Source organism: Cryptomeria japonica, chromosome 6 (assembly GCF_030272615.1).
Source record: "Cryptomeria japonica chromosome 6, Sugi_1.0, whole genome shotgun sequence".
In the NCBI taxonomy this organism is placed as follows: domain Eukaryota; kingdom Viridiplantae; phylum Streptophyta; class Pinopsida; order Cupressales; family Cupressaceae; genus Cryptomeria; species Cryptomeria japonica.
This window is the reverse complement of record NC_081410.1, coordinates 393,887,224-393,910,331: the sequence shown is the minus strand read 5'-3', so window position 1 is coordinate 393,910,331 and position 23,108 is coordinate 393,887,224. Positions and strand designations below refer to the sequence as shown.

Below are 23,108 nucleotides of genomic sequence, written 5' to 3'. Positions count from 1 at the left end.
ATCCACCGTTGCTCCTCTAAATCGCTCATTTTCAGACCCTTGGGGCATTTTGCCAAGTTTAAAACATTTCACAGGGTTTACCCTTTTTTGCGATTTTCGGACTCCATTTGAACTTCGGCGGATTGGGACTATTTCCACTTTTTAAACACTTCGCATTTACCCTTGGTCATGCGAAGTTCAGCGCTTGGGCGTGGTTCGTCAAACTTCAAACTTTTCTCTCCTATCTCCTAGAATGCGGATTTCGGCGATAATAAGCATTTTGCAAACTTCGGCAGATTTAGGGGCTTTGCCAACTTCGGCGATTTTACTTTGTTTGAAAACCTCGGACCTTTGGTGGCCTTTGTCAATTTTACCCCTTTCGCGTTTTTACTAGACAGTGCGAACTTCGACACTTTTAGCCTCTTTGCTAACTTCGGACTTCTTAGGCGTTTTGCAAATTTTCACTTTTTCACATTTTGACATAAAGGTCCGAATTTCGGCCTTTTGAGGCATTTTGCCAACTTCCACTTTTTCTAACATTTTGGCTTAAAGGTCCGAATTTCGGCCTTTTGAGGCATTTTGCCAACTTTCACTTTTTCTAACATTTTGGCTTAAAGGTCCGAATTTCGGCCTTTTGAGGCATTTTGTTAACTTTCACTTTTTCTAACATTTTGGCTTAAAGGTCCGAATTTCGGGTTCGAGGCATTTTGCCAACTTTGCCTTTCAGCTGGCGAAAATCGACATTCATACAAATCCTGCAAACCTCTAAAAACATCATGCAATCTCTCTCATTTTCTTCTACGAAAATCAGCGTCTTTGGGTCCTTATGTAGCCTTCAGATGCATTATCCTTTACTTAGCGGATTTCACCAGTCTCTAACACCCCACGCCTATTTAAGGCGATTTTACAAGCTTAGACAATCTCTTGGAATTTGTGTCCGAGGGCCCAACTGACCTCATAGAATCACAGGCTCCTCTGTTCAACATCATCATCTTACGGACTGATCGCGGGCTCGCTCGAAAGGACGCGAGACACTCTGCGCGGAACTCAACAGGGCGAAGACAGAAAGGCCCTCAAAAAGGAGGACCCTGTTGGCGACAGGGAGCGTGTGCAATGCACAACAGACATGTCCATAGAGATCAAGTCCCATGATATCCAACATGATAGTGATGTCAAATATTTGCAAAGTCGTCGCTTTACAATATCAACCAGATACAAGTGTTCATTGTTGAAAAGTCGTGACCTTTCAAAAATGTTCACAGGGCCCATGTAGTCATGAAGTCTCACACATGACAAAAGAGTTTACCAATTAAATATCTTTAGTGATATTAGTACAACAGAATTAAATACTTTAGATTTAATCTCAAATTAACATACATTTTCAACCATACCAAGTTTATCCCGAAAATGCTCAACTTTTGACTTGGATAGAGGTTTGATAAGAATGTCTGCAGTCTGTTCGCCTGTACTAACATACTTCAGCTGAATCACATTCCTTTCAACCATATCTCTAACATAGTGATAAGGAATCTCAATATGCTTTGACCGGTCATGGAACACTGGATTTACTGAAAGTTTTATGCAACTTTGGTTGTCACAATGGATGATAGTAGAATCGAAAGGTTGACCAAACAATCCCACAAGGAGTTTCCTTAGCCATACTACTTGCCTTGCTCCCATGGAAACTGCAATGTACTCGGCTTCTGTAGAACTCTGTGCCACTCAGGATTGTTTCCTACTAATCCAGGAAATCATAGCTGATCCTAAGCTAAAGCAACACCCTGATGTGCTCTTTCTATCTACCACACTTCCAGCCCAATTTGAATTAGTGTATCCATGAAGATCTAGGTCAACATTAGTGTATTTAAGACCATACCCAATAGTACCACGCAAGTATCTCAGAATATGCTTAGCTGCAACCATATGTATCTGCTTTGGTTCACACATGAATTGACTAAGTGCATTAACTGGATAACAAATGCCTGGCCTGGTGTTAACCAAATACATCAGGGACCCAATTATCTGCCTGTATAAGGTGGGATCTGCAAATTCTGATTCCGCTGCTACTTCCTTTAACTTGTGCAAGTTTGTTTCCATAGGGGTAGACATAGGCTTACACTCCATCATTCCAAATCTTTTCAGTATATCAATGGTGTACTTTCCTTGATTTAGGATGATGCTATCTGCCTGCTGCCAAACTTCTAAACCGAGGAAATAATGTAAAGGACCCCAAGTCCTTCATGTCAAACTTTGATGCAAGATCTTGTTTACATTTGGTTATTAGGTGATCTTCTCCTGTAATTAGTAAATCATCAACATATAAAATGAGAATCAACATTTCACCATTAATTACCTTGAAGTACAAATTCGGATCTGCATCATTCTTGGATAAGTTATAGCCCAGAAGATATTTATCTATCCTTTCATACCAGGCTCGAGGAGCCTGTTTGAGCCCATATAAGGCTTTCTTCAACTTGCATACATGAGAACCATTTCCATGCATGACAAACCCTTCGGGTTGCTCTAAGTATACTTCCTCTTCTATTACCCCATTCAGGAAGGCGGTCTTCACATCCATCTGGTGAATCTTCCATCCTTTAGATGCAACAATGGCAATGACAGCTCTAATAGAAGTATATCTGGCAATTGGGGCAAAAGTCTCTTCATAGTCAATCCCTTCCTTCTGAGAGAAACCTCTGGCTACAAATCGTGCTTTGTATTTCTCAATGCTACCATCTACCGCATGTTTGATTTTGAAAAGTCATTTTGAAGACACTACTGATTTATCTTTAGGTCGGGGCACAATGTCCCAAACATCATTCTTAATGATGGACTGATACTCTTTTGTCATAGCATCCTTCCACACTTGATTTTTAATGACCTTGATTCTGGAAGGTTCTGATTTGATGATCTCACTCATCAAGGCAACATAGCTGGAGAACCTGTGAGGTCTTTTGTTTTCCTTGAAGGTCCCTTGAGGTGCTGCATGGTCTTTAGCCTCTTGAATCATTTTCCTTGCCCAAAGTGGCCTCTTTCGATTCACATTAGTGTCTCTAGGTTCATTTGCAGGATCCATGAATTCATTTTGTCCTTCATTTTCTATTACTTCATGAGTCTCCCTCTGAATCTCAGGAGCAAGATCCTCTTCCATATTTAGAGGAGATTCTTGATCTTCTAACTCTTGAGTACTTTTAGATTTTCTGAAAGCAATGTCTTCCTCAAATATGACATCTCTACTTAATTCAATTAATCTTTGTCCAGGTATGTAGATTCTATAGGCTTTAGATGTTTCACTATATCCTACAAATATGCCCTTTTTGCCCGAGGGTTCTAATTTGGATCTTTTCTCATTAGGTATATGAATATAGACTGGACATCCAAAGATTCTTAGGTGGCTTATGTCAGGTTTAACTCTAGTGAAGGGGTTTTGTCATCTAGGAGGGAGTGAGGACATCTATTTTGTATATATACAACAGTACTAGAGGCTTCAGCTCAAAAAGACGTTTCTAAGTTTTGATCATACATCATAGCTCTAGCAGCTTCAACAATAGTTCTATTCTTCCTCTCTGCCACCCCATTTTGTTGAGGATTATAAGGAACTGTATACTCCCTCTTAATCCCAACATTTATACAAAAGTTTTTAAAGTTATTTGAAATATATTCCCCCCCATTATCTGTTCTTAGTATTTTAATTCTCTTACCCAATATATTTTCTACTAGAGCCTTGAATTCCTTAAATCTCATAAGGATTTCTTTTGACCCTTTACATTTAAAAAAATATATCCATGTCTTCCTAGAGAAATCATCTACAAAGATAACATAATACAAAAATCCTCCTAAAGAGGTTACAGACATGGGTCCACATAAATCAAAATGAATAATTTCTCGTACATTTTTAGATTTGCTCCCTCTGGAGTGAAAAGTCCCTTTCGTGTTTTTCCCTAAGGCACATCCTTTGCATGTTCTTTCATGATTTTGCTTGAGCTTAGGTAGACCTATTACCATTTTTTCAATTGAAGGGAGAGCTCGAAAATGGAGATGTCCTAACCTTCTGTGCCAAATTTCACATGTACTTGTGGACTCGTGGAGTAGGGCTTGAGAGGAAGAAATGCAAAGTTTGTAGAGGCACCCATGTCTTACTCCAATAGTGTAAGCCTTCTTGATGGTTGAGCTCTTTGGCATGCCAAGACCTTTCCTTCCATAAAGGTGATTCTATATCCTTTGTCTTCAAGAGCTGAAATGGAGACTAAATTCCTCTTTATCCCTGGAACATATAACACACCTGTAAGTTGAAGAGAAATGCCTGAATTCAGGTTTATAGTACAGGTCCCAATTCCTTTTATGGGATAGTTTGAATCATCCCCAATAGTTACTTCCTCATCAAAGTTTTCTATTAGAATATCAAGATGTTCTTTGAATCCTGTAATGTGACGTGATTCTCCACTATCAATCACCCAAGTATTAGGACTGGTTGATACTTGTCTTGATAGTGCTGAGTAGAACACAAGTTTCTCTGAATCATTCTCTAACCCTGTCTTACCAACTTCTGCAACAGTGGCTTGAGGTCTTGGCCTGTCTGGACACTTTATGGCGTAATGCCCATATTGGTCACATCTGAAACATTGCACCTTGGTCATATCCTTTTTTCTCTTGGATGAGTATTTTCCTCTTGTATCTTTGTCCTTCTTCCTTTTGAAGTTCCTTTTCTACAAAAGCTTCTAACTCTTGCTCTCTTAATGTGATCATAATTCTGAATTTCCATGGGACAAAGTTAGAGGCACCTTCAAGACGATCCTCAAACCTAACACTGTTGGCCATTTGGAGAAGAAATATGTTTTTCTAAAGAAAAAGATTCAAATGATAATTTCGACAGCCTTTAGACTCAAATCTGATCGGATCTTCCTTAGACTGGCTTTGATACCATGTTGAAGTTTTATCAGATTTGAATATAGGATATTTTAAATTTAAGAATGTAATCTCCAAGTCTTATTACAGTATTATCAATCACTAAGAAAATTGATTTATTATAATATGAACTGCTGTTCCAATGATCGATTTATAATAATATCGATCTCTGTACAAGTGCTATTTTAAACAAAGAAACAATCGATATATTACTTATTGATTTTACCAGAATACGGGCTGCTGTGATGAAGGTGGCAGTCAGGCTTGTGTCAACACTTAATATTTCTGTATGTTCACAAGTACCGATTGATCACCTCTACATATAGAGGGAGACATGCCTACGTAGAGGCATGCCTCTACGTGGAACATGTCCACATAGAGACATGTCTCTGTGTAGATATGTCTTATCGGCTGTGATAGTCACGCCGATACATAACAAAGGTTAATCGATTGTTATCGATTCCAATTTGCATTTGATACCGATACACTTTAATAATATGATTCACTTAAAATATATAATCTGATTGATACTCAATATCGATATACATATAATTAATTTACAATCATATTTCATAGATTAATAATTAAAGCAAGAATCTTATTAAACAAATAAAGCAAATAATTTGATTAATACTTGTGAAGGATAGATATCAAATGTTTAAGGCCGATAGGCCAATTAAGCATTTGATTTCATCAGTTAGAATAATCTGACCGAAGCTACAAAACATTAACAGCTAGTACTCACAAATCAGCTAGGTCTGGTAGATTTCTCACCCAACAACTCACAAGCTAGTTTTGGGCAAGTAGTTATTGAGTAACACACATATAAACTTGCAAATCCTGCATCAAAATTTGCTAGAGGGAAGAAAAAAGTATTTTTCCTCATTTTCTGATGTAGGCTCTTGTAAAGTTGGCAAGTAAATGAAGGACTTGCAAGTACTCATGAATTTCTTGCCCAACAACTCACAAGCTAGTTTTGGACAAGTAGTTGTTCAGTAACACACCTATAAACTTGCAAATCCTGCATCAAAATTTGCTTGATGAAAGAAAAAAACAGCATTTTCCTCATTTTCTGATGTAGGCTCTTGTACCCTTCACTCTTTGATTTCATTGCATCAATATTGAGGTTGTTTTTGACTCAATTTGATTGATCTTGAACTGTTTTAGCAACTTTAATAATCAGTTTCTAAAGGTATGTAACTCTTTTTTTTGTTTTAGTTATTTTTCTTTCATTGTTGTTGTGTTCTAGGACAGCCGGGATCTTACATTGTCTATTTATCTATGCTGCCAAACTGGCAGAAAAACAAACCGATACCAGGCATGAAACATCCTAGAGTCAGATTACAGTTTGAATTGTTCATGAATTTGACTAGGGCTTGGAATTTTGGCGGCCAAAATGCTCCAAATCAACAGCAATTTGCAAAAGAACTCAACCGATCCCAAAAGTGACATGGCAATTCCTGAGCAATTCCAAATACAAACACAAATTTGGATGGCTTTTTTTTAACCTATCGACCGAAAAAAACCTAAATGTGTAACATTCATTTATTTTATGAGTTTTAGATGCCAGAAGAGGGAAGGATAAAAGAAGTAAATGTAGAAGAAACCACAATGAATAGATATGATTTCAAACTGAATATTCACCTACTGCCTGCTGCTTGAATGTCTTAAAACTGGCCAGTAGCCTGTACAAAGCATATGACTACCAAGTGATCATTTTGGCTGAAATTTCAAGCTTGAATCAGCTGCTACTAACAAGTTTCTCACATTTTTAGTTATTTAATATTTTTATGCTGTTACTGACTTCTGGCTACTAGCCAAACAGATCTCATGCTATTCCTCAGCCTCCTATATCAAGAATCATTCGGTCTAGGAAAGGCTTGTCAAGATCCATGTTGACATAGATCCAGACATAGGTCATCACTCCTTGGTTTTTTGTGAACTTAAAGGTTGTCATACATTCCAACATCAAATCTTCAATTTTTCTTTATTTCCTTGGCAAAAGGGGTACACACAAATAGACAAGGACTATGCTACAAAGATCCTCTGTTAGGTTGAAATCCAAAGATCAATATTCCATAAAGTCACAATTTTTTCATGAACCAAGGATGGCCTTGAGATACTATGTCTTGTTATGAATTGGAGGAGAACAGACTCATTAAGTAGCTCTTAGGCATTTTTATGATATACACCAGTCCTAGAGGGTATTGGGGTTGGGAAAGCTTTGATAATCCTGTGGATGAAAGCCTTTTCTTTTTGAAGTCACACTCTAAATGTTGTGTCCTGCATTGAGAAAAAGACCTTGGGAGGAGTTTCGAGACATAGGTTGCATCCATTTTCCTTATTGGCTTGAAATATGTGGCTTGAGAATAGTCCTTTGTACATGTTATCACATGAACTGATGTACTTCTTTCTGTTTTCTGTTAGGCTCCTATAGATATCTTTCATGAAAATTGGCAGAGGATACTACTTTTGAGGTCTTGGCCTCCTCTCGGGGGTAAGAAACACACATTAGTCAAGAGAGAAATTTGAGGAAATAAATACAATTTTCTGCTTTGAGTGATGGTTAAGAGCTGAGTTACCGGGTTCGCCCCCCTAGACCCCTGGTACTGGTCCAGTCCGAACCTAGTTTGGGGTTCGGGTCCGGTTCGCCTGTGGTTCGGACAGGGTTCGTGATTCACAAGCCTAGTAGAACCAGGGCGAACCCAAGAGGACCCAAGTTGAACCCAAGGGTCTGACAGCCCAAAAATGGATTTTTTTTTGCAAAATTTAATTTTTTTTGAATTCCACCACATAAAAAAAAAAAAATATGACCCTAAAAGTGAGTTTTAAAACATTAACTTGGCTCATTTCACACAAGCAACATGACTACAAGCAAGGGGAAACGAAGATGTGGGATATGGAGCCAAAACATACTGATTTGGATGATTTCACTTCTCAGCTTGTTGCATTTGATGGCTCAGATAGCGAGCAAACTTCAAGTGCGAGTGCAAGTGTAAGTGGCATTGGCATTAGCATTGATTCATCTAATGTCAATGTCAATGATGAGGATGACGAATTAGAGAATCCATTTGATGATCAAACTTTAAATTGTCGAAAGTTGAAACAATGATACTTGAATATTTTATCATTTTGATATTAAACTTGATGTATATGATGCTGTTATGGTATGATGATGATGCTATGATTACAAGTTTATGTTGGTTTTGTTGTTTATATGATGCTATGTGGCATGCTAATCTTAATTCATGCTTATAGGCTGCATATATATATATATATATATATATAATTTACATGGTTTTGTACTAACGAACCCAAACCCCTTTTCAAAATTTTGCCATACCGGCGTACTGGTTCTTCGAACCCGAACTGGCAACCTAGGTTAAGAGTAAGGAAGATGTGTGAATCAAAGAGCATGAAAACATTTCATTTTGCAAAGAATCATCAATGTTCAGACTATCAAGAGCTATATAAACTTCATATGACTAAAACAAAAAATCATAGAATAGATAATTTTAAATGAGCTATCACAATGCATAGCAATCTCCTCTACCCAAACATATTTTGAAATCAAAATCTTTTATTTCTATAATCTTATTCACTAAACACATTTACAACAAAGAGATCTTTTATGTCAAACTGAAAGACCATATAATGTTTCATGAGAGATTATGTCGTAGCTAAACTAACCTGTTTTGTGTACAAGGAAAGTAACAAGTTATGCACAGCAGGATCTTCATTTTGGAGCCGCGAGACACAGTATTCCAAATACTTGATAGCCTCATGTGCCTCATCTCTGCAGACAATGGTTTGTTAAAGGCAGTAAGATGTCTAACCAAAAAATTTAACAAGCAACATGATAATCCATGAGAAGATTAGATGAACAATTTTGCAACTAAACAACTCATGTAAGCTTGTTGAAATGAGATATGCTACAGAAGGAAATATCCATTGCCCCCATCATTCAGGGAATGATAAACAATTCATGGCTATACCATTATGAGTAAAATTTATTAAATGATTTCCTGCCCAACACAATTGCACAATGCACAATAGAACCTAAGGAGACACTATTCTATCTCTATTGTTGAGCAGCACAGAAAAATATATTATCATACAGTATAGTATTGAAAACAATCATAATAATATGGAAGCCAAGCATCTAGGATGCTGCTAATTAATTAGCTGACTCTAAAAATAGCATCTTGTTATGATGACTGTAAAAAATTGAGTATATTTATATATATATATATATAGCTTTGTTGTTAATAGTTTCTGAACTATATGTATTTTCTTTTACCTATTACGCTCAATCGTATCAGTCACAAACAGAGACATTAACTAAGGGGTAGAAAGATAACTGAACCTTGCCTATCTTACATTATGAAAAATGATCTGCATAATACTTTGAATAAATTGTACTTATTTAGCAAGTTCCTAACCATAAAGCACACATTTGACAAAGGAATGATTATAGAAGATGCAATATACTTAATAAACTATTTCAATTTTTTTATTAGTGATGCTTGTGATAACCATAGTTGAAAAACTTGGACTTGGCAATTGCTCAGTTGACCGAATAACTCAGCAAATTTATCAAAAAAGATCAAAAATTACATGAGTTTTTCAAAATTCAAAACCACACATATTACTGGTTTTATGAAACATATTACTGATTTCCTTCATATGGAGATCAAATTAAAGTTCAATACACATCATACACCAAAAAAAGGGATCAAATTTTTAATACAAGCTTCACATTTCAATATAAAAAGGTTATAAATCATAAATTATAAAATAAAATGTTTATTACAGGCAAAGGCCTGTGACACATTAAATTTATCTTATTTTAAATTGTGAAGCCTCTTGACAGTTGACACTAACAAAAAATCTTCACTACGATTAAAAAATTAATTTTTTAAAACAGAATTAATCAAGCATCTTATCCTAGCACATACCTGATTCAGCAAATAAAATTATAAATATGCATCCCTAAAAGTTGAAGGAAAAATGTAGATTTGCAGACAGCTTAGGGTAACATGCATCTGCCCCATCACGTGATGATATGGAGTGCATTAACCTCACACAAACACTAAAACACCTACTTGTGACTTCAATAAAACACTGTCAAAGACCTGAAATCCAAACCCAAAAATTGCATTATAATGAACTTTATGTGCTTTATTTTTTTAACAAGCCAAGTTTTTTGTAAGTGTGAGTCAGGCAATTTTTTCTGGAGAATTCTGCAATTTTTAGAGGAAAATGCACAGCGAGTTTTTGTTAAAACTCGTGGTTAAGATTTTATGGCAATTATTCATATAGAGTTTGGCATGAGTACTATCTTAGTTCTGTAGCATTCATCTGATAACACAGTGTTGCCAAAATCAGGGGTTAATCAGAAAATCCAGAATTTGAACTTTAAATCTTATGCACTTTTATGTTTTAAAATTGTTAAAATCACCGAACTTCCATTAAAAAAATGTGACAAAAGGTCTTTAATTCAATAAAATCTGAAATCAGGAAAAATTTAGCAAATTTTAGAAAAAATTAAACTTTATGTTTTCCATTGATCTCTGCTTAAATTAATGAAATATAAATTTAAATTTTCTCTCTCTCTCTCTCTCTCTCTCTCCTTTTTGCGCACTTCTGATGTATTCACATTTTCCAATTCTATGCAAGACATAATTTTGGTAACATTGTAGCAATGTCCCAAGTAAACTGTTGTACCTTTCATATTTTCTCCTTTGTGTACCGATTGGGTAAATACGTTCAGAGATCTCAATCAATATCTCCATCCATGAAAGTCAAGCCTGAATGTGCTAGAGACTAGGTACGAATAGTATGAGTAAAAAAAATATGCATATTCAGAGATATTTATATGAGTATTTCAGAGACATTACTGAATATAAATAATGACTAATGACAACATTTCTACTCAGAGATATTACTTATCTAAAAAAAAATATGAATATTATTTAGAGACTAGGTATGAATTATTAATTTAGAATTATTTATTCTGAACAACTTTTGTTTAGTTTAGAATTAAAATTTGTACATAATATAAATATTAAATAGCATTAAGCATATATTACATATATATAAGATATATATTATTATTTATTCATTGTTTTAATCTTTTAAGTTTTTGACTATTATGATTGATATATATTTACATATTAATCATTAAAAATTTTAAATATATAAAACTCAATTATAGTTTTCAATATTTTATTATTGAAAGTTTTCAAAATTAGAAACTCATAATTATTATGTATATATTATAATAATATAAAAATTAAAAGAATCTAAATAAAAAATATAGTTATTGAGGAGATATAATCACCGAAGGTGAGGTCGCGACTTCCAACTAATGCTGCAGCTAGAGTTTTTTAACAAAGATATGAGTGGAATGTGGATTATTACTCCGGACAACTCCATGGAGCTTGGCTAATTGGCATGCAAGGCAGGGGCGTGCCTAGCTCAACAACTTTCCATGAAGCTTCGATATGTTGGGATGGAGATAGGGCTTATGGGCAACGACCTCCATTTGGCCCCCATGTTGGGCAGCCTCCATTATAAAGCACGACGGTTGGTAATTGTGACAAGCATCCACCCTTAGGGTTGGATGATAGGTGTGCATGGAAGGGACATGGTAATGCAGAATAGGATACCTTAAATTCGCCTCACTTGCTTTTGTTGGCTAGAGATCCTTTGATGGTAGATTTGGGTGAGGATATACTATGGGAAGTTGAAAAAAATGTGGCTTTCTTTGCCAAACATGGGTTGATTAGAAGGTTTAGGGGTTTTTGGTCAAGTTTGGTAGAGCTTCATCAACAAATTATAGATACCTAGTGGCCCATTTTGAAAGGTGATCAATAAATCTATCCATATGCACGAGGGTTTTTTGTAGTCATTTTTGACAATTCCCATGACTGTCACATTGTGCTTTGTGATTCTCAATGTGACATTTACAAGCACTTTCTTATGTTAAAACTATTGAGGCATCTGAAGTCGGTTTTCAACTCCTTCCGGTCAACACATAATAGAATTCAAATAGCAATCCCATTCTCTCTTGCGTAAGGAAGTTCCAATGCTGCTAAAAAGATCAGTGGAGAGCAACCTCAAGGTCAATTTCGTTAGGTCTTGACTGTGGGATGGCTCAAAAGTTGATGCGTCTTGCTGGTAGACACGAGGGGGACTTATGTTTTACGGATAGAATGAGCTTCAAAATTCATATAAGGTCCCTAATACCCTATAGGTCTAGATATGATCAGATTATTCATACGTATGATGCTGTTTACGGTCTGCAATTTCAGATTTTCAAAAAAAAGGAAAAAGAGAGAAAATAAGAAGCGGATATTAACTAGTCTAACTAAAATAGTGTATGTGGGCAAATACACGAGGATCCTAACATCACCACATTATACTTGCCAATTAAACACAACTTAGTATAATCTGGAGCAATCTTCAAAGGAAAGTTGAATTTTCAAACTTTTAAACATTAATACGGAATTTAAAATAAACATTCATCAGAGTGTTTAACAGGCGAACTAGATACATGAACATGTTCAGACTAACCATGCAAAGGGATTGACAATCAGCCAATCCTTAATAGTATGAACTAGAAATCCCTATCAAATACTTTTCCAAATACACTACTTGTAAATAAAACGCATTACAAAAATTTGAATGACGAAGCAAGAACCATGCACTCACAGGAAATATGAACATCTTGGAATTCCATAAAACCTATAAACATTTTTGCAGATGTAATGTCCCTAGTCAATTCTGATATGAAAATTCTGATCTTTTTGTCCTAAATATTTCGTCAAACACTTGGCTAACAGAGTCTCAGTCTGCTGGTCTTAGTTTCAGTTCAATATAAGGGACATCAAACACTAATTCCTCATGAAAGAACATTCACCAAAAAACGTTGAAATGCAAATATGAAAATATTAAAATACTTAGACCAACCTAGAAGTGTTACAAGACAAAAGTAGCTCTCAAACATGGACATCTACTGGCTGTCATTATGTCAAATGGTTGTCATACAATCTCAGAATTTAGTCATATAAGATGGAGCCATTAACTCCTTCAACCTTTATTCATAGGATAGCTCAATGATAACTTTACAAGCCCAAACACATTGACTGATAACAATAACTAATTCTCAGACTTCTGAGGACTAATGGTACTCATAAACTTTATGCATATCAAACTGGAATTATAATGAATTTTATTGGCAAAGAACCTGGAGTTAATCGCTTGAGTATGGCGATGAAGGAACAAACAATATCCATTGGCAAGGAGACTCCAATGAGCAAAATCGAACCATGTGCATGCCGTCCCTCCTGCTGCAAGTGAAGGGTCTGAGATACCAAGGTAGACTGCACACAAGTGCTCCAATTCACCTCGAAACTGGTCGGTCTTCTCTCTTGAAGAGGGCGCCTTACTAACCAGATATCCCAAGGCCGAACCATGAAGTGTCAATCCAAATCGAGGGTTTATGTGCCACCGAACTGTTCTGATCAGATTCTCTTATGTGGCCGATATCTATCACCAAAACTTATAACAATTAGATCGCCTTGTTATCCCAATGTAATCGGTAGCCTTCAATATCAAAATCGATGCACATTGGATGGTGTATGAACGAAATCGTGGATGGTTCAATCTGCAAACAATATGACAACCAGCAACAACATACTTCGATTTGCCCTCCAAGAACAACAAATCATATTGCTTCCTTCTCTAGGAGAGATTGCTATCTTCAAATCACCATGGAGATACATTCACCATTGTCATTAGCAAAATCGTAGAAATCTGATAAAGGATTCAAAATCTGATATGAAACCTTGATAAGCTCAATGTGAAGAGCTGAATGCTCCTCACTCAAAGCAACCCTTCATAGGATCTTTCACCCCCTCAGTTATGCGATCAATGGGAGTTGACGTTCCCAAGGATCCTAAGTCTGCAGACACCCTTTAGGTTCTACAAAACCCTTTTAATTCTCCAATCTCAAAATCCAAGTCTGCCTTCCTTCTCTTACCCTCATCTATTTAACCTTTTCCATAACTCGTCATGAGACACCTTCTAGAAGGGGGTAGGTACAATATATTTATTTTTAATTAAGTGACTATTAATTAATATTTTATTTTTATACTTTAGTCACTTATAATTAAATTAATTAAATATAGTCACTTTTTAATAAATAATTCATTTTAATGACTTTATAAGAAATTAATTTAATTAATATCTCCTTATAATGCCTATTAGCCTAAAGGCTAAAATTGGGGACATTACAACAGATTTTTTGTAACAATTCTAGAGTTCTAAAATAAGGAAACTCAATCCCTTTAAATAGACTTTCAAAATTGAATGAACGGCCCAAATTAAACAATACAAGTGGCCCAGATTCATCCCCAAAAGTATGACTACCCATACCTAGTTAATAAGGAACATACCTCCCAACTAACTAACCAACTACCTACCATACAGTTGTCCCCCCAAAAGTGCATTGCACGGAGCTCAAAAACTGAAAAGATTACCTTGGTAGTTGGGGAGAAATAACTAACTTTGGGAATGCACTTTTTATTATCCCAAACTAGATATTTTCCTCTTTTACAATAAAAATTCCTTTTCTCCTTTCAAGTACCCTTTCCATATGTCTCAGCTTGCAACTCACTCTACCCGAACGTATTCTTGGAACCTTAGGCAGATGGAGCATATTTCTTGAAGAGGAGGAATAGGTGGATTATTCATTTGGAAGTGAACGTCCTCACAGCGACTATCTACCCTTCCGATTTGCTCTAACCAGACCAATTTATTGGTCTCAAAGTCCCTTATAGCTGTGCGCAGCCTCTGGCGAATGCTATATCATCCTTGGAATATGGAGTTCCATCATCCTTTAGCGGGTCCTTCGAGCGTATTTTCATCTCGCTGCACTCCAGCTTTGGCTGCCAATCATTGATCAAAGTTCACAAGATCCTCTTACAGAATGTCTCGACATCGAGCACGGTTATTTCATATTCATTCCATCCTTTGTTGTTGCAATCTACGATGTAGCCTTTCATACCTAAGATTCAGTACCAACTTTCAAAGGTATCGACATCAAAAGGTCCAAGGATCTACTGCAATGTGGGAATCCAGGAATGGGTGAAAAATAATGCCCTAATGATGGGGAGTGGCGTATCAACTGCCTTTTGAAATTCTCCCACTTGGTCCCTAATGATCTACAGTCTCTTGTAGACTCGCTTTACGTCTAATCTCATGCCAGTCGCCTCCTCAAGTACTAGATATCCCATCTGTGTTATGTCTTTAATCCATTCCCAGGTTGCCTTGGTAGTGTCTCGGACACTCTCAAACTCTGCAATTGTTTTTTGTGCCAGCTCTAGAGGGGAGACATAAGTCTCAGTAGCGTACTGCAGCGGCTTAATCAGATGATCTATATAGTTCTCGGCCTGCTCAGCACATGCCTTATACATTTCTTGTTCAGCACTCATTCTTTCTAGCTGACCCAATATGTTCTGCATGGAGTCCTTGAACTCATCCACTTCCTGTTCTTTTGCCACCTTTCCCAATGGAATTGACATAACACTATAATCGGCCAATGCAACTTCCTCGACGGATTTGTCTTCAAGCAGAGCAGCAATATGTATTGTTCAGTTCTTTTGAGTATCTTTGGTAATCTTGGAATATGTTCTCGGTTTCTTCTTCCCTTTAGTTTGAGGCTCTCCTATTCGAATGCGACTAAACTAGTACCAAAACCGCATGTTAAAACTCGTGTTATTGATTTTTCAAAAAAATCAAAGCCGCAGCTAATTCTGCTGATCACGATGAACAATCTGGAATTTTCGCAAAAATCAATAACACAAAGGTTACTAGTTTGTACTATGAGATTTTGGAGCCAGTTTAGCTGCAGCCCTCCTATTGTAGAGAATAAGTCATCCATGCTTATGGGTGGCCTTGCTGCGTTTTTCTTATGTATCCAGGACTGCAGTCATGCATGAGGAGTGGGTTGTCCTAATGTGACAACCAAATCTCTGTTTTGTTATCTCAATGCCTTAGCAGATTCACTATCTAGTCGTTGTTGATCAGTCATGGAAAGAGGCTGAGTCAGCTTTGTAACTTGATCCTTACAGCTGAATTCTCCCCAACTTCACTTAGCAACTGTTGAATGACTTCCATTACCTATTGTTCTTCAGTTTTGTAGGGCTCCTCATTTTTATTTTCTTCCTTAGCCCTTTCAACTGCTCCATCATTCTTCACATCATCCTCTTCCTTTAGATCCTCATGTGTGTCCTCTTGCCTGCTTACCTCTTCATTCGGTATAATCTCCCCTTCCTCGATTTGACTCTCAGGCCCATCCAGATCGATGATCTACGTCTCTGCCTCCTGCACATTAGGCCCTTGCGAATCGATTGCCTTAGTGACAACCAAATCAATCTACAGGGGAGGAGTAGGTAGATGCTCAATTTCAATTACATCCTCAGCTGAGTCAGGATCTTTTGACAATGTGGCGGTGGTTGGCCTTCTTGTTGGTATCTTTTCCCGCACAAGGGCCTTAGGTGACTGGCTTGGATCTTTCCTATACCTTTTTGATGTTCGCGTTTTGTTACTAGCCTTCGTCTTCTTTCTCTTCTTTTCGATCCTCTCCTCAACTTCTTCCTTCACAACACTTGATGCCTCTTCATCCTCTGACGAGTGAGATTCAAAGCCTCCCATCAGGTTGCAAGTGAATTGAATCCAGTCATGGATTAACTTTTAAATCTGCTGATATAACTTCCATTATAGCCTCCAAATCAGTGATTGTATCTTGGGACCAGTTCATCGATGGTGGGAGGTCTTTTACTGCTTCATAGTCTTGGTATTGTAGACAATCCCCATAGTCAACTAGCTGATCTGGGACCTGGGCATACTTGAAAGTCCTGATTTTATGCACATTAAGCCTCGAGTATTCCTGCCGGTGGACTTCAAAGTCATCCTTGCAGCTGGCTCAATAATCTTCTATAGTCATTTTATATCTATAATGCCTGCCATAGGCTTTCTTCCCTAATCCAGTGGGGTCGAAGCTCCTCTTGAAGGGGTGCTCTTGTAAGCAATAGGATGCCAATTCCTTGTAAGATTGCTCAGCATGTGCAAAATTCTTAAAATACACATCATTGTCCCCTATGGTCATTGGGAACGTGACTCCTGATATCTTCTTGTCCTTGAGTATTTGCCCCACTGGATGTGCTTGTTTGGCAACTTCCAAGAGAATCATCCTGTCTATAGCGTATTGTGAGAGTCTGTAAGGGGAACCTTCAAAGCCTGAAACTCTCAAATAGGTGAACAGGGGAAATTGGATATACCATGCTCCGTACTTCCACATTAGTGCGGTGGCCTGTTTAGATAATCGTTAATGCAATCCTTCTTGCATCATCCTGACCATGCGCATGGTGAATGCGTCATTCACGCACTCATATTGGCCCACTGCTTAGGCGATGTTGTTTTTCTCCCTCTGTTTTATGCTATAATAATGCAACTGAGGTTAGCAGTCATACACTTTCACTTGGCCTGGTCCATTTCCTATTTCCCCGAAGCAAATCAATCTTGGAAGCTTTGGATGCCTTGCATACATGTACACTAGGTAAGAGGACATCGTGAAGTATTTATTTTCCTCAAGATGGACTAGTTGGGTATGTATGTTATCACTTCTGATTTGGGCCCAATCAAACTTGACTTTTCCCAAAAAGACTTGCTCTGTAAAATAGAACATCCACTCCTTGAAGAGGTTGGAGTGGGGGAGTCCCATGACTCGACTGAGCAGTGTTATCATATCTCCATACTCCTCAATGAAATCGCTCCTGTAGGTCTTCTTGGGAATCCTGGTGCTAGGGGGCCTTCTCTCCTTAAACCATTCTTCATTTATTTTTCCCTTGCACTTATTTGGATTAGCGTCATAAGCTGCTTGAGCTTCTTCCATTGCTACTACAATTGCATCCTCAGGTAGTGGGATGTCAAAGGCCTCCCTAGTAGCTTCTAGGGTGAAGCAGCCATCATTGTTCCATTTGCAATCACCACATAGCTATCTGGTAGATAATGCTTGGAAGCCTTGACAACAAGCTCATAATTTTGGATGGCTTGGGGAAAACCTACCGCCTGTGCAATACCGCTTTCCATTGTACTTTTGACTTTTTCGTAGGCATTAGGAGCATACACCCTGTCTTTGAAATTTTGAAGATCAACATGCCTAAAGTCAGTGTCGCCAACATTCTCCCAATTACTCTGAACTTTTGATTCTCGTATCACCCCTTGGTATCGATACTTCATTTTCTCCAATTTGCAGAGGTTGTCGATTTTGGGTGCCTGGGATGTTCCTGATGTGTCAGGTGCCTTCGAGGATTCTGCAACCTTAGGTGGCATCTATCTTGCATATCAGGACGCGAATTAAGATGTAGGCTTAAGGTAAAAACGTGGTTAGTGGTGCCCAAAGACGACGTTAACATCAAAATTATTGGGATAACGACATTGTAATTGTAAAACAACATGATAACCAGAATTTGAAAGTATTGCTACAGTTCTTTTTATGAATGATTTGAATTTCGAGGCCCGGTTGGGGATGGGGGATTAGGTGCGTTTTGGTTTAAAATTCTATTGGTTGCTGATTTGGATGCATTTTTAAACGATGTTTCCTATACTACTGGTTTTCCCACAACTAAGTTCTAGTTTCGACTTAATGCATTTCGATCGTGAACTTGTTTTACCAACCAATAAGGGAATTTTAGGCATTTTTGAAGGGCATTTAGGAAGATGTTTTGATGTTTGCCAATTTCGTTAACATTCTTGAAATTTCCCTAAGTTTAAAACTTTTAGATTTTGGGCTGAATTTTGATAGCAAATGATGGATTGCAAAGTTGGATTTTGAAGCTTGCATCATTTATATTGCATACATACTGTAGATATGGTTTATACAGGAAAATTTTAAAACTTTAGAAGCGATCAGCATACCTAGAATCGTGGAAAAGAAGACTATGGGTTTGCATGCCCTTTTGGCAAATTGGGGTGGGCTTTGGTACACGCCCTTGACTCCCTTCGACCAAGGCCGCGCTGCAACCTTTGCTAAAGAATCCGAGCAAAGAGAAAAGTTTGTAATGGGGATTTTAAGAAAATCTCTTCCTTCATTCGCCCTTGGGAGAAAACTTGGTGCTATGAAGCATAATGTGAATCATGTGGCGTACCTCCCATATCATTCCTCTAGCTTGCCAATTTCGGGAAGAAATTAGGTGTTCTGGAGAAAAATGAGCGAACTTTCCTTTTGTTTCACTTTCTACGCCCTACAAGACTCAGCGATTAGAGGCAAAATCCGAACTTTACATTCTTCAAACTTTATTTCCAAAAGGTATCATGCAGGTTGGCGTTATAATATGCTTTCATTCTACTTATTGCAACGTTTTGCACTTGAGGGAAAAACCTCGGCTTTTAAAGGCAAAAATGTGAAAATTGCTTTAAAACATTTGATTATTTGCCTTGGGTGAAATTTTGGTTTTATAAGCCGAAATGCAAACTTTCACTCTTCTAAAAAAAATGCCTTTTTTCATTAACCTTTACTTCTCCTTTGTTTTGCTGATAGGAGGAGAGATTTCGACTTTGAAGAAAAAAAATAGGAAAATTTTCGAGTTTGTCAAGAGAAATGCAAGTTTCTCCACCCTTCACTTTTTACCCTTGCTGGAGAGAATTCGGCCTTTTCAAGGGAAACATGCGATTTTGTGTTTAAAAAATGTCTTGTTATTTGCCTTCTAAAATGCCCCTTTGCAATTTGAAACTTTTTGTCTTTTTGAGGAAAATTGCAAGAAATTCGCTCTAAAGTTTTACTCCATCATCACAAGCTCGGCCTTTTGTTTTATAAGAAAATCCTCTTAACTTGTCACTTTACCTTGTAGGGGGAAAACTAGCCTTTTTAGGCAAATTGTGAGAAATTCACTTTTTTTTTTAAATTGCCCCTTTTCACTTATTGAGAATTTTGGCCTTTTAGGCCAAATTGTGAGATGTGCGATTTTGAAGTGCGCCTTACTTTACCCTTTGTTTTTTTTTTGCGCGCAACTTAGGGAAAAACTCGGTCTTTTTGGGTAAAATGCAAAAAAATGTTTTAAAAATTTCATTATTTGCCTTAGGCGAAATTTCGGCATTATAAGGCGAAATGTGAACTTTAATACACCACGCACCCTTTGCAACTTTTACCTCTACCTTTTAGGGAGGTGGTCGGGTTTTTTAGGCAAAATGCAAGAATTGCCTTTATCTTTTTCTCTTTTCGCCCTTTTGGTAACTTTTTCCCTCTTTACGCCACAATGGAGAAAACTCGGGTTTTTAGAATAAAAACGTGAACAGTGTTTTCAGCTTCTATGTTATTTGCCCTTCTAGGGGACCAAGTTCGAGTTTGCAAGCAAAAATATGAACTTCAATTTTAAAATACCCCCTTTGTTCTCCACTTAACCTTTAAGGGAGAAACTAGGTTTTGCAAGAATCACAACCTTGCACACAGAGGAGAAAGGCCAGATTTAGATTTTAAACTGTCCCTTCTCTATTCGCTTTGTCTTTTTTCCCTTGAAGAATTTTTTTGGCTCTGAGAGATAAAGGTACAACGTTGCCTCAAATTTCTCCCCTTTTAAAAACCTTCATCTCCTTCCAGGATTAAGCTTGGCATTGCGAGACCAAAAATGCAGGAGCTTTTCCTAAAATCCTATGGTATAATCCGACCAAACCGACTTACATTGCGCCTAGCTCTGCAAACTAAACAAAAACTGCTACGAGAACTCAAAGAGGTAGGAATCAAAAGGGGGAGGGGGACCTTGTTGACGACGGGGAGTGTATGCAAGGCACAACAAAAAACTTTGCACACCTCCTTTGATCCAGCCACTAAATCCTTTTCTGTAACTCCAATTTGGGTAAGAGTCCCAAATCTTCCCTTGTAATTTTGGTTCAAATCTTGTTTTGAAGCTATAGGTAATTCGCTGGGGAAATTCTTGTGGGTTAATGATGGCTCTATCGATTATCTACAAATTGTCTTTGCACACATATTGGTGGAAGTAGATATTACCAAAGAACTCTCAATGGAGATCTCTCTCACCACCGAAAAAGGATGTTGAAAATAGATTTTAGACTATGAGGGCATCTCGTTCCGATGTAGCAGATGCTTTTCTACTAGTCATTTAGCTGTTCAATGTACCAAATAGAAATATAAAAACAAGGCTACTTGGTGGAAGGATGTTACACAACATCATTATACTATGGAAAAGATGAAATCTAGCTTGAAAGGAAAGTCTAGTGATATGACTCCTAAAAGTGTAAGTAAAGATGGGAGCGAACCATTTACTCTAAACAAGGCAGTGCACTCACCTAAGACATTGCTGCCCCCTCTCCATCAGACTGTGACAATGCACAATCTATTTTGGTTGCAACCGAGAGGGAGGCCAAGCAAGTTGAGAGCTCTACAACTTTGCCTAATGAAGGAGATGAAAATTCCTCAATTTTAGCTAATGTGTGTTGGTTGAAAATTTTGTACACCTGGGAAGATGTGCAAAATTGTGGTTTCAGCCATAGTGTGTGAAGTATAAAACTCTCCTAATTTAGGGAAGGCTCCCCCTCTACTACAACTAACACTAATCTAATTTGGGTGGAATAACATCTTATTCTCTTTCTTCAAAATAGGCAACATTCTTTCTCTTATTTCAGAAAAGAAGTTACAACAATAACAGTAAATACAAAAATGAAACTTTTTGTAGGATTTTTAGAACATAAAGGGAAGCAAAGTTTACATGAAAGCACAAATACTTCCGTCACTTCCTCGGGACGAGAAAATAGAAATGAAAGCACAAAGGCTTCAACACTTCTACTATCCTATCAACCTTCTCAAAATGATAACACTGTACAACACACAACAACTCAAAGTCTGCAAGACCAAGTCTGTAAACCAAACCTATGACTCTATATACAATTAGCAGCTCAAAGTCTGGAAGATTGAATTTAAATCCTTCTTGAACAATAGAACAAAAATCACAATCAAATCTAGAAAACGTCAACACATAACAACTTGAATTAGCACAAAGTCTCAACATAACTTGCCTCTTTTATTGAGAGCAATTTGATTTACATCTAAGCTCAAAGTCTTAGAGTGCACATACAAACTGGTAGAATTTTGTTGGATTGCCAAAAGATGAACATTACAAAGAGCACCCTCATCTATATATAGGAGAGGGGTTGAGAGCAAAATGAGGGAGAAGTCTAACTAACTAAGACGTTTTCCACAACCAACTAACTAACAATGACTTATTCAACATTGTAAGTCCTATTGCATTTCGACTTGCAATGTAATTACATGTAATTGCAATTTACAACTTTGCAAGTGATACGATTTCCTGCAATTACAATTTCTGACATTACATGTAATTTGTCAAAATGAAACTATATCTGCATAATTAATCTAAGTGTCCAAGACATGACTCTATTTACATCATCCTCTGTCTAAGAGGTCTTCATGCTGTTACAAGACACTCTGTGATTGAAGTACTCAGGTTCAGGAATGGCATCTTGAATCGGAACAAGAACTTGCACCCTTGATAGTCTTTGTGTCCTTGGCCAGCGAGCTTCAACCTTATCACATGCTTGGGGTAGTACCATTTCTTCATGAGGGAAATCCTTCTCTTTGTTGTGTTCTTTCTCCATGCTTGATTCACTTTGTCACTGGATGACTTCTATTTACAGATGACTTCATGAGGATTATTGATCCTTGGGCTGTCCCATGAATTACTGTTGTATCTATTCTTCTTTTGTTCACTAATGAAGAACCCTATAACACCTTATTCAAGATGAAATTGTTATAAAACAATGCCCATGCCTCGATTTCTTGGTTTGATAGATCGTGTGTGCAAACAAGACTGACAAAGGAAGGGATAAATTGATGCAAAAAAGGGCTCATAAGTGAATTTCAGGTTTTGGAGACTACATTACATGTGTGGAAAAACAAGAGCATTGACTTGCAATTGTGGAGAACGAACAGGCAACTTCATATGTGTAATGAGAAAATACAAGTTTGCAATTGTTATTAGATCCTAGAGACTCATTTTCAAGTATTTTGACTGCATTTTGGACCAATTTCGGGTTTTGGAGGACGGATTGTAGGCAAGGGAATCATCACAACTTGCACTTGTAATCGGGTCTTGGGATGTGGAATGCGAGTCAGGTGAACTCGG

The 23,108-nt window shown here is 37.3% G+C and overlaps 1 protein-coding gene across 1 annotated transcript in view; it reads right to left on the bottom strand.

Annotated features, from left to right (window-relative positions):
* Positions 1–23,108, bottom strand: part of LOC131038306 (vacuolar sorting protein 18) — a 394,486-nt gene that overhangs the window by 64,964 nt on the left and 306,414 nt on the right. Inside the window, exon 19 of the mRNA XM_057970666.2 lies at positions 8,575–8,680. Within this exon, the coding sequence (XP_057826649.1) occupies positions 8,575–8,680 (106 nt within the window). The remainder of the gene's footprint in view (positions 1–8,574; positions 8,681–23,108) is intronic.